General features: G+C 34.8%; 1 protein-coding gene and 2 pseudogenes across 1 annotated transcript; all 3 read left to right on the top strand.

Moving 5' to 3' along the window:
- Positions 1–478: 478 nt before the first annotated feature.
- Positions 479–3010, top strand: LOC125592607 (serine--glyoxylate aminotransferase-like). Its single transcript, XM_048767916.1, has 5 exons — positions 479–650; positions 913–1433; positions 1521–1887; positions 2490–2700; positions 2768–3010. The coding sequence occupies exons 2-5, from the start codon at positions 944–946 to the stop codon at positions 2903–2905; spliced, it is 1206 nt and encodes a 401-aa protein (XP_048623873.1). The 5' UTR covers positions 479–650; positions 913–943; the 3' UTR covers positions 2906–3010.
- Positions 3011–4820: 1810 nt separating this feature from the next.
- Positions 4821–6428, top strand: LOC125592605 (annotated as a pseudogene).
- Positions 6429–11261: 4833 nt separating this feature from the next.
- On the top strand, positions 11262–12319 carry LOC125592604 (annotated as a pseudogene).
- The last annotated feature ends 214 nt before the right edge of the window (positions 12320–12533 follow it).

Here is a 12533-nt window from a genome sequence, read left to right as displayed (position 1 = left end):
ATAACTTATAATTTATAGTATCGGGAAATTTAAATAAGAGTAGAATTCAATACCCGTAGGAAGCAAATAACACTTAATATGAGAGAAAAGTTTATTATAAGGAAAAAGAAGAAGATGTAATTGTGTACAAAAGAGTGAGATGAGTGATGGTATTTATAGTGAGCAACAATACATAAAATATCAAAGATGGTGCTTGATTTGGTAAATGAGTGGGTGATCATAGTGCTTGATGAGTAGATGATCATAGTGCTTGATGAGTAGATGATCATAGTGCTTGAGTTGGTAAAGGAGTGGAGGATAAAGTTTATCTTATAACACAAGAAATATAAAATGATAAAGAGTAGAAGAGCAAATATTGAAAAGTATTACAAATACATTGTGAACCATACGTACCTAACCGCAAAAGATTTTCTCCTTGCTCTTATCCGCCACGCGTCTAGAGAGTCCAATAAGCGACGCTACGTGATTGGGATAAACCAAATAACAAAATAAAATTCTTTAAAACATGCAAATGAAGTTAAAAATATATATATATATATATATATATATTAAAGGACGGTATATTAAAGAGGTCTGCGAAGGTTGCTCAAAAAAAAAAAAAAAGAGGTCTGCGAAGAAAAGGCCCTCAGGAGCTTCAGCCTTATTCAGAGGTTAACTTCTTTCTCCATTTTTGATTTTGGCAGAGTTTACTACTTCGACTTCTCCGCTTGTTACTCTATTACGTATATATATGGTCTCATAACTCTCTGAATCGATCATACATATTTGTTGGTTTATGAAATAGTATTATATGTTTCTGTTAGTGCTTATTTGAGTTGATCGTAGTCATGTGTGAATATACTCATGTTTTAGCTCTTTCCTATGTTTGGGGATTAGGTAAGTTTAAGAAAATTTGTAAACTTTATTTTGTAGTGGGGAGAAGGAGAAAAGAGGTTAGGAAAAAATGGATTATATGAATGGACCAGGGAGACACCATCTGTTTGTACCAGGACCAGTGAACATACCGGAACAGGTAGTCCGGGCGATGAACCGAAACAACGAGGATTACCGCTCACCAGCAATCCCGGCACTTACGAAAACATTGTTGGAGGACGTGAAGAAGATATTCAAGACAACATCTGGGACACCATTTATGTTTCCCACGACCGGGACTGGTGCTTGGGAGAGTGCCTTGACTAATACGCTATCTCCTGGAGACAGGATCGTCTCGTTTCTGATCGGACAATTTAGCCTGCTTTGGATTGACCAGCAGAAGAGGCTAAATTTCAATGTCGATGTGGTTGAGAGTGAATGGGGACAGGGTGCTAATCTCCAAGTCCTGGCCTCAAAGCTCTCACAAGACCAAAATCATACCATCAAAGCCATATGCATTGTCCACAATGAAACCGCCACTGGAGTCACCAATGACATCTCTGCTGTCCGAACCATCCTCGGTCATTAATTTATCACAACCATTTCTTTGTTTTTCTTTCTCTGCTATTATTATTCACTTACGCAGCTTTATACGGGCATACACACAGATCATTACAAGCACCCGGCTTTGCTTCTTGTGGACGGTGTCTCGTCCATATGTGCGCTCGATTTCCGAATGGATGAATGGGGAGTGGACGTGGCCTTGACTGGCTCGCAAAAAGCCTTATCTCTGCCAACAGGCCTTGGGATTGTGTGCGCCAGTCCAAAAGCTTTGGAAGCAACCAAAACTTCAAAGTCTCTCAAAGTCTTCTTTGATTGGAATGACTATCTCAAGTTTTACAAGCTCGGAACATATTGGCCATATACACCTTCCATTCAACTCCTATACGGTCTGAGAGCTGCCCTTGATCTTATCTTTGAGGAAGGACTTGATAATGTCATTGCCCGTCACGCTCGTTTGGGAAAGGCCACCAGGTAATTAAGTTTATAGCTTTGTGACCGACCATATCAATACAATTTAAACAGCAACCCTTTTCCTAAAAAGTGCCTTTGGTTTGCTTATAATATTAAGTGGTACCATTATGGATCTACTTATTATGTATAACTAGAAAACAAATAATCGACCCAATTAATACATCTATTTACCTATAACGACATAAATAGTTAATCTTCATATCATCCCTCACAAAAATTTAGGAACCACTAGCTCTTACAATATCATTGCTATACTATATATACATTGTTATGAAAATATATAGCATAAAATAATAGAATACGAGGATTATCCAATGTAATTATTCATGTAACTAGGTTGCAAATATTTTAATCTTTCTTTCTAATGGGATTTTAACAAGAAAACAAATCCAGTGAAATTTAGTTTAGTTCTCTTTCAAAATTCTAATGATTTTGAATATCTATGGATTTCCGATTTGAAGCCATTTGGAAGTAAGTGGAGAGGCCTATATAAATTAAATGATCTCTGATTACGATGTGAAATATCTCAAACAAGAGACTTTTAGCACACCAATTGAGCTACAACTAAAAGTTTGTTTGTTAATATGATCATGTATACGTAGGCTGGCGGTGGAAGCGTGGGGCCTGAAAAACTGTACACAGAAGGAGGAGTGGATAAGTAACACAGTGACAGCAGTCGTCGTGCCACCGAATATAGACAGTACGGAGATTGTGAAAAGGGCGTGGAAAAGGTACAACCTAAGTCTTGGTCTTGGTCTCAACAAAGTGGCGGGAAAAGTTTTCAGAATTGGGCACCTTGGAAACCTTAATGAGGTACGTTTGTAATACAGTTTTTGATTAATATGATCACACTTTAATCACAGTACCCATTAACACGCAGTTGCAACTTCTTGGGTGTTTGGCTGGAGTGGAGATGATACTGAAGGATGTTGGGTACCCGATAGTATTGGGAAGTGGAGTTGCAGCTGCCTCTACTTATCTTCAGCACCACATCCCTCTCATTCCTTCTAGGATCTAATTCATATCCCTGTGTTCTCTGTCTTTCTTCTCTCCCTCTCAATGTATAACAAAACTCTTTGTTTTCTCTTTTCTCCACTTCTTTTATATATTACTAAATTATCTATCTTTTATGTGCAATTATTTCCAACAAACTTATTAAAAAAGGTCAAATGTATTTCTTATTCACAAATAACTTCATTTCGATACGTTCACTTTAGTGGATACACTGTTAGTGGATCCAAACTCGACCACTCCCTCCGTTTGAGTTCTTTCACACCCATTTGGTGCAAAGAAGTCCAGAGGCAGTCATTTTAAAAAATAGTTGAGATGTTGTATCAGTAAAAATCATTAAATTTTTTAACACTTTTATTATCACTTAAGCATTGTTTAGAATTCTTATAATCTATTTATAAGCCTTTAAAACTAATTTATAAATCTTTATACTTAATATAACTTAGAAATCTTAAATTATTTGATTTGACAATAGTGATATAAGAAAACTTGTGTCTTATATTTCTATTGCCAAATATCAAATATCAATAATTTAATATTTTAAGCTATATTACGTTTTAAGTAATGTTGAAGATAATTAATTTATGAAGTCAATTTTTATATTTAGAGTAGGACGGCAGCTGTTTTTTCATGCTTACACGATTTTTGGTTTTCGGATCATACCTTCCTCCTACCTCCTAGAAAATAATGATGGGTTATTCTTCTTCTCCTTGATTTAAGAAATAATATGTTGTACTCATATCATATTGATCAATAAAACAATATCTTTGATTTATTCTTCTTGCTTTATTGTTTTACTCTATGTTCCCATAATATCACAAATATCCCTACATTATCTTACCCTAACAAGTAGCATGAATTATAAAAACTTATAAAATCACAGTTAAGTTTTATTAATCATTTGTAAAAGTATGCAAATATTTATAAAGCTCTATAAACCAGTTATAAGACTGATTAAGCAATGTATAAAATTTTATAAATTAGTTTTATATGCTTATAAGTCGATTATAAGAGTTTTAAGCAATGCATGTGTGATGATGACTGTTTTAAAATATTAATAATTGTTAGTGGTAAAACCCATCAACTATTTTTCAATCAAAAGAAAACCTCTCAACTAAGTTTTCAACATTATAAATCATCAACTAAGTTTTCAACATTATAAACCCTCAACTTATAAATCATTAACGTATGTCTGTCATGGTGTTTTAGACGTATGGTGAGAGATGTTAACAAAAATAAAGTTGAGATTTCGAATCTTTAGTTGACGAGTTATTTTACGACCCAATTTTAGTTGATGGGTTTTATTATCAAAAACTCTTTTAACTTATAATCAACTGCCATACCTAACGAAAGTGCAGCATACAAATACTATATTCCGAAGCCACAAAATGATACTGTTACGGAAAATGAAATTTGTTACCAAATTTGTCTTGCAAAAATAGTGTGTTTCCCATCCTTCCCTCTGTCACAACATCAGTCACATCAGCAGCTCTTTTATTTAGCTAACGGTTGGCTGTAACCAGCACATTAGCTAGGAAAACTAAAATTGCAGTAGAATTTAAGGTTAGAGGAGACTGCGGACATTTTTAGAGTTGTTTCATCCAAGAACTTAAACTCGTACACTTTGCGTTATCTTTTATTCTACTTGCAATTATTTACACTATATGAACTCATAAAAATGTATTTCTATTTTGTGGACTTAAGTCGATCTCTAATCTTAAAGATACCAACAATCTAAAACTCTGTATTTAATCAGAAAGTAGCAATGCCATAAACCTCAAAAGATAATAGAATAGAAATCTATAAATATCGCAAGAAGATTAATGAAAAAAATAGTAGTCAAGGGAAAGTGACCCAATTGTTTCGGTGTTCTAAAATAACAAAACTAAAACAAGAAATTAATAAACAAAAAAGAAAAAAAAATCTTTTTTTGCTTATCATTATTTTTGGGTGCCTTTGTCAAATATTTGCTTTTCCATTTTCACCTTCATGCATTGCTTTCCTTCGTCGTCCCCTCCAAGGACGACGACGGATCTGTCTTTGCATCCACCGAAATAATAAATTTCATCTTCTCTATTTCCTTTGGTTTTACAGATATAGTTTTACCAAGGAAAAAATGTCTTTTCTTGCGCCTTGTCAAATTTGGAGATGAATATTATATCTGCCCAAGAATTGGCGCCAGTGGCACGGTGTATGAAAACATATGCGGTAGCTTGGATTGACCCCGAGCGTAAACTAACGACTCGGGTAGACAATACGGGCGGAACAAGCCCTACATGGAATGACAAGTTTGTGTTTCGCCTAGATGAGGAAGCACTCTACGATGGGACATCAATAGTTGTTATAGAAATCTACGCATTGCATTGGTTCAAAGATATTCATGTTGGAACGGTACAAACGTTGATCAGCGATCTTGTGAACCCTTCTTCCGGTATGAGATTCGTTACCCTCGAGGTTCTCCGTGCGTCAGGCCGCCCTCACGGCCTCCTGAACATTGCCGTCGGGCTCATCGATAACTCGGGCCAAAGCATGCCTCTTTTGTTCGAAGAAGATTTGATGTTTCACAAGACAAACATAACTTCGAAACCTGTAGGGCTTCGACGTTCCAAAAGTGATACAAGCTCAATGGTGGAATCACCGAGGAAGAAGGTGACGCAACAACAAACCACCCGTGTGAGTTCTACTACAAACTCAGGTTTTGAGAAAGATGAGTTTTCATCTGATTCTCAGATGGTTGTGTATGAGCCTGCACAAAGAAAGACGCCAAATACAATGTCGAGGCAAACAAAGCATATCGTGCATGGGACACCGATGAGGCCAAGGAACACGAATGCATATACTCCCAAAAGGAACAGTATTGAATATGGGACACCAATGAGGTCGAGGTCGAGGCCGGTTGTAATTACAGAGTCTGATTTGGGACCTTCAGCCTCAGTGGTTGCCGCTCAAATAGCAAAAGAGAAGGCTTTGACAGGGAAAGATGCAGAGAGTACTGTGATAAGCGTTGGCGAACGAAGCGTTGAGGGTCTCCGTTCTAAGCTAGAGAGGTGGCAAGCGAATTTACCGGTCGTTTTAGACGTTGGTTCAAGTTATCAACCAAGTTCTGACTACAAAACAAGCTCTAACTTCAAACCTAAATCAAGTTACAAGCCCAATGAAACTGTCCCACGAAATCAACAGATGATTGTAGCTCCTCTTCCAAAGCAGGGTGGGAGGAACAAGAAAGGAGGAGATAATGGATTGTTTTCATGTTTTGGTAACATTTGTGGCATCGAGTGTTCTATTGTTTGTGGTGGGTCTAGTGGACAAAAGCATCCAAGAAGAAGAAGAAAAAGAAGTGAAAATTTTCAAAACCTTATTTCTTTCTGTTATCGATGACTATATATTCTCATTATGTTTCTATTTCTCAAGCTTGTCGGTTTTGCTACTCAATAATCAAAATCATAATAGTAAGACAGGGACAACGGTATATTATCTCATTATTATTTTTATAGTAAAGAAGAAACTTTGTTTAAGCCATTCTCATTTCAAAAATATCAAAATGCTTATGTCAAGCATTTTTCTGTTGGATTTGTGGTTAAGAAAAAGAAACGATGAATTGCCTTCAGAAGAAAAAGAGAGAAATAAGATTTCAGAAACCTATTATTATTTTTGATAGAATCTAATTAGACCTCACGCCTTTCCAACTGTGTTGCTTGAAAAGTTTTGGCAAATCTAACGCTTCTTTGGTGACAGTCAAAGTGTGTTTCTTTCAGTGTTCTGATTAAGAGTTTTTATTTTTGGAGCTGCTTACATGATAGGCTTTGTTTTTTAACAATAAGCCAAACATAACCCCATATGCACGAGATAGTTTCAGATCGTGATGCGAAATTTTCGCTGATTGATCTACATGATGTATTGTCCTTGTTCACATGGTGTATCAAGAGAGAAGAATGACATAGAAAAACTTGATAGAATATGTTCAGGTCACCTTTTGTGTAAATTTATCTTAAAACAAAAGTTGTAAGTTCTTGAAAGCCATTTAAGTATATTTTTATTTTAGACTTAGAAGACTATTCTTACAGTAGACAATTTTTAGCGAGAAACATAGTTGATAATCATCAACATCATCTAGACTCAGATTTGCAATAGATCAAACGAGAAATCTAAAGAAGATTCAGTTAAAACAAAATAATCTAACGAAGAGAACAAAGGAAGCAAAAACCGCATACGAAAACTTAGGATAAGGTAGCTGAATTAAAAGAGAAGTTTTAAGACAGACATCACAACTGCATTTGTAGTACATAAACAGAAACATGATTGATTTTTTTTTTTTTTGACGAAACAGAAACATCATTGATTACAAGCAGGAAATAGAGAAAATAAACATTTTTCATAATACAGTCACTACAAGAAAACAGCGGTATACTGAGGAAAAAAATCGTCGGTATGTCGTCGGAATAACGCTATTCCGACGACATACCGACGAAAAAATCCTCGGAAATAACTCTTCGGAAATTCATCTTTCCTCGGAAATCCCTCGGAAATTTCCGACGGAATTCCGAGGAAATGAATTTCCACGAAATATTCCGAGGAATTTTTCGTCGGAAATTCCTCGGAATATTCCGAGGAATTTTTTCGTCGGAAATTCCTCTGAATATTCCGAGGAAGATGTCGTCGGAATATTCCGAGGAAGATGTCGTCGGAATATTCCGAGGGATACACTTCCTCGGAATATTTCCAAAATTAAAAAAAAAAATTATAAATTTATTTTTTAAATTGAAATTCGAAAATATAAAATTAAAATTGAAATAGAAAACATATTTAAAATACAAAAAATAATAAAATAGTTTTTATAAAAAAAAATGTTTTATAAATACAAAATTAGTTTTAATAAATAAAAATATTTTTATAAATATGAAATCATCTTTTTATAAATACAAAATAGTTTTTATAAATACAAAAAATAATAAAATAGTGTTTATAAATAAAAAAATGTTTTATAAATACAAAATTAGTTTTAATAAATATAAATATTTTATAAATATGAAATCATCTTTTATAAATACAAAAAATAATAAAATAGTGTTTATAAATCAAAAAAATGTTTTATAAATACAAAATTAGTTTTAATAAATATAAATATTTTTATAGATATGAAATCATCTTTTTATAAATACAAAATAGTTTTTATAAATACAAAAAATAATAAAATAGTGTTAATAAATCAAAAAATGTTTTATAAATACAAAATTAATTTTAAAATATGAAATCATCTTTTATAAATCCAAAAATCAAATTTATATACAAAGAATGTTTTGTATATTTAAAAATAGTTTTTATAAATACAAAAATAAAAAAAATAGTGTTTATAAATAAAAAAAATGTTTTATAAATACAAAATTAGTTTTAATAAATATAAATATTTTTATAAATATGAAATCATCTTTTATAAATCCAAAAATCGAATTTATATACAAAAACGTTTTGTAAAATCGAATTTATATAGAAAAAATTTTTGTAAATACAAAAATAATAAACAATTTGTAAAACAAGTTCTAAATCAATTCAACACAACCAATCACAATTCTAAACCTATTACACAACAAATCACAATCCTACCCAATCACCCTAACAAAAATCTATCAAAAACTTCTAAAATCATCAAATCTACTTAAAAACCTAACAAATAGGACCTAAGAGAGTGGGATAGGGTCCTTACATGATTTGTAAGGGAATGGAAAGGATTCGCCGGAGAGATCGTCACGAGAGAAGGTGGAGAACGCCGGAAGGAGAGAGAGATCGCCGGAGAGGAAGAATAGAGAAATGGGGAAGAAGATGCAGTTCGAGTTTATAAAACCTTCGGTCTGACGGATATTTTCCGTCGGAATTCCCTCAGTATTTTCAATTTCAATTTTCGCGAAATATTGGCGGCTTGTTTGCCGGTTAAATGAAAATATTCCGAGGAAATTCCGACGGCCACTTAAATATCCGTCGGAATTTCCTCAGAATATTTTCATTAATTCGAGGAAAAAGAATATCCTGTGCATATATTTCTATTAATTTATATTGTTCCTCGGAATTTTCTCGGAATATTCCGAGGAAATACCGAGGAACTAGTGTTTGGGGTTTCAAAACATCAATTTTTTTGCCGTACTTCATTTCTTATACAATTGTAATGCATACCATTGAGGATTCTTTGTATAGATGAGCATAAACCATGAAATAACAAATTTCAAAACGAATTGTAAGTATTCCATTTACCGTTCATTAAAGTGTATAAGTGTTTCTCTTATGTTGTGGGGATTTCGTTCATACAATCGGAAAAGTGTTTATTATAGGGTAAGGAACAAATTTTTGACTTCATAATGAACGTAAGACACTTAATAAGGGTTATATAGGTGTTATTCAAACCGTAAAACATTGTTTTCGGTTTAAAAACCCTATTTCCTCGGAATTTCCTCGGAATATTCCGACGGAATTCCGAGGAAACCTTTTCTTCCTCGGAATTCCGTCGGAATATTCCGAGGAAATTCCGAGGAACTAGTGTTTGGAGTTTCAAAACGTCAATTTTTTTTTAAAACGGATCGATCGATGGATATATGTCCAAAAACGCATCGATCGATCACTAAGATGGACCAAAGCGTAACAATGTGATCGATCGATGAGATTATCCCATCGATCGATCTAGGATATCAAGTGTTCCTCGGAATTTCCTCGGAATATTCCGAGGAAATTCCGAGGAAATACTGTTTTGGGTTTCAAATCTCGAATGTTTTTTTATAAACGCATCGATCGATGGATTTATGTCCAAAAAACGCATCGATCGATCACTAAGATGGATCAAAGCGTAACAATGTGATCGATCGATGGGTATATGTCCAAAAACGCATCGATCGATCACTTGTTCGTCGGAATTTCCTCGGAATTTTGTGAGGAACACATTTCTCCTCGGAATTTCCTCGGAATATACCGACGGATTAATGTTTCCTCGGAATTCCGTCGGTATATTCCGAGAAAATTCCGAGGAAACCCAAAATTGGCTTCCTCGGAAATTCCCCGGGAAATCTGAAGATTTCATTTTCCGTCGGAATGTCCGTCAGAATACCGATGTTTTCTTGTAGTGAGTATCTGTATATGAACACAAAAATTGTGGATCTATTTTCTGACTCTTTTTTTATATTTAATTTGGAGCAGTGTCATAAAAAAATTAATTTAACTATCAAAAAGATTAAAAATTTAATGTCGAAATTGGGAAGAAAAATATTGACTTCTTTAAATTAATACTATGTGTTTCGCGCGCATGCAGATATAATCATGTTACAGATATTTATTACTATATCTACTATTAATTCATTATAAAAAATTACAAAATTGATGATTTTACTAATTAGTTTATACATTTTTCTATTTCTTAATTTTAATTTATATTATTAAAAAATATGGTTAACAATATAATATATATATGAGTTAATATTAATTTTAAACATGTCTTTAATTTTTGGCCAGTGTATAAACCATATTAAGCACTGTAAATTTTAACATGCGAGATTATAATTCACAAAAGTAAATTGCAAATAATAGTATAGATTTTCGAAATATTTTTAAATCCAAAGTAGTTAATAATAAAATTAAAGAATAAATGAAGTTGATTTGGAATTGACCTTTCTGGCCGCATTGAAATTTACATTTAAATATTCTTTTTTTTCTTTATTTTTTCCTTTTTAATTTTACGTTTAATTATTGTTTTAACCAAAATACTATTATCTTGGAAAATGTTAAAACTTTGGTATTCTGAGAAGTTTCATAAAAGAAGAAGAAAAAAGCAGACCGGTATTAGAGTTGTCCTATTATTAGTTGCTCAATTTGAATAATATATTATATTTACCATATTATCTGTGGCGCAGGTGGGAGTGTTGAGTTGTCGTTTTACAGCCAAAATATCCATTGAGGTTAAAAAGATCACCGCTTCTTGGGGTCTCATCTCTCCTCTAAATTACTTCAATCTCGTAGCTAATTTTGTTGTGAGGAAAATCTGAAACCTCGATAAATCTGGAATAAGGTATTTTCCTTTCTGTTTTATGTAGTGGATTTCAAGATTCTGTCGAGTTTCTTGTTTCATTTAAAGAATTCTTTTTTTTTTTCAATTTGATCAAATTAGTTTCTGTTTGATCTGAAAGAAAAGGAATCTTCCTTAAGGGTATGCAGATTCTGAATTTACTTTCCCAAATTTGAACATTGATTGTGTGCTTAAATGATGTATCTTGTTTTGGACCGAACCCTTGTCTGTTTGAGAGTGCGAAAGAGTTTTTTAGCTATTTGTCTTGTTTCTATGCAGGAATGAAATCGTTGCGTAAACCGCCACGTAAACTTGTTCTATTGGCCAACTCTTGTTATCCTTTCCTCAACATGTTGTTTGGTATCCTCACAAACCTCCAAACCTTATCATATCTTTTCCGTCCTCTCTGGGACAAACCGCCACCACCTTTCAGACGAATCCCGCATTACTACGCCCGAGAACGTCTCCATGGCGCACCTCTGCAATCTCCACGGATGGACTCCGCGGACAGAACCAAGGCGAGTCTTCGACGCCATCATCTTCAGCAACGAGCTCGACCTCCTAGAGCTCAGGTGGCAGGAACTGGGACCATACGTCTCCAAGTTCGTATTCTTGAATCCAATACCACCTTCACAGGCATCCAAAGCCTCTCTTTTTCGACTCCAAACAGGGAGCGGTTCGCCTTCGCCGAGGGTAAGATAGTGCACGGAGTCTTCCCCGGGAAAGAAGCGTTTGCACCACGACCAACAACAACAACAAGACCCTTTCTTGCTCGAAGGGCCGACAACGCGTGGCTATGAAACTGGCTCCTCAGAGAAGCTAATGTATTGAGGGAGACGAGCGGTGATAATGTCGGATGCTGCAGATGAGATACCGAGTCCTTCACACCGTGAAGTTCTTCTTAAGTTGGTGCGACGGGATACCCGACCGTTTGTGATGCATCTGGAGATGAGGGATAATGTATTCCTTTGAGTTCCCGGTCGATTACAGCAGCTGGAGCAGCGTCTGTGCATATATACAGCCGGAAATGGACTCACTACCGTCACTCACGACAGACGGACTTGATACTGTCCGACGCCGGGTGGCATTGCAGCTTCTGTTTCAGACGTCTCGGCGAGTTCGTTTTCAAGATGAAAGGGGTTATAGCCACGCGGATAGAGTGAAGCGCAAGGAGTTTTGGACTACTCCAGGATACAGAAAAAACATATGTAAAGGATATGATCTCTTTGAATGCTTCCTGAGGAACAGCTTCAAAGATTTGATTAGCAAAATCGGACCCATCCCGCCTTCTGCATCCGCTGTACATCTGCCTGCGTTTTTGATTCAGAATGCTGCCCGCTTTCGGTTTCTCCTACCAGGAGGCTGTCTCAGAGAGCCTTAGCTAAAGTGTGATGGATTCTTTAGTACAAGATAGAGTAAATGCAATGGTTTTTTGTTTAAAAAACTATTTATCACGTTATTCACATCATGTTAATGATGTTTTTCCATTTGTCCTGTTTTACCGGGTCGACGCCACATCAAACTATTTCTCGCCACCACCATCATCCAGCATTCCCACTCCGCTGTGTACCCAATTTATTTTCGATATTTATTAAGA

Source organism: Brassica napus, chromosome C9 (assembly GCF_020379485.1).
Source record: "Brassica napus cultivar Da-Ae chromosome C9, Da-Ae, whole genome shotgun sequence".
NCBI lineage: Eukaryota > Viridiplantae > Streptophyta > Magnoliopsida > Brassicales > Brassicaceae > Brassica > Brassica napus.
This window is presented reverse-complemented; position numbering and strand designations above follow the sequence as displayed.

What these genes read in the sequence shown, in the direction of transcription:
- LOC125592607 (XM_048767916.1), top strand. Translation starts at nt 944, where the DNA reads ATGGATTATATGAATGGACCAGGGAGACACCATCTGTTTGTACCAGGA. An exon ending in TGCTGTCCGAACCATCCTCG is followed by an intron (nt 1,434 to 1,520) that starts GTCATTAATTTA and finishes GCATACACACAG; the next exon opens with ATCATTACAAGCACCCGGCT. An exon ending in CGTTTGGGAAAGGCCACCAG is followed by an intron (nt 1,888 to 2,489) that starts GTAATTAAGTTT and finishes ATGTATACGTAG; the next exon opens with GCTGGCGGTGGAAGCGTGGG.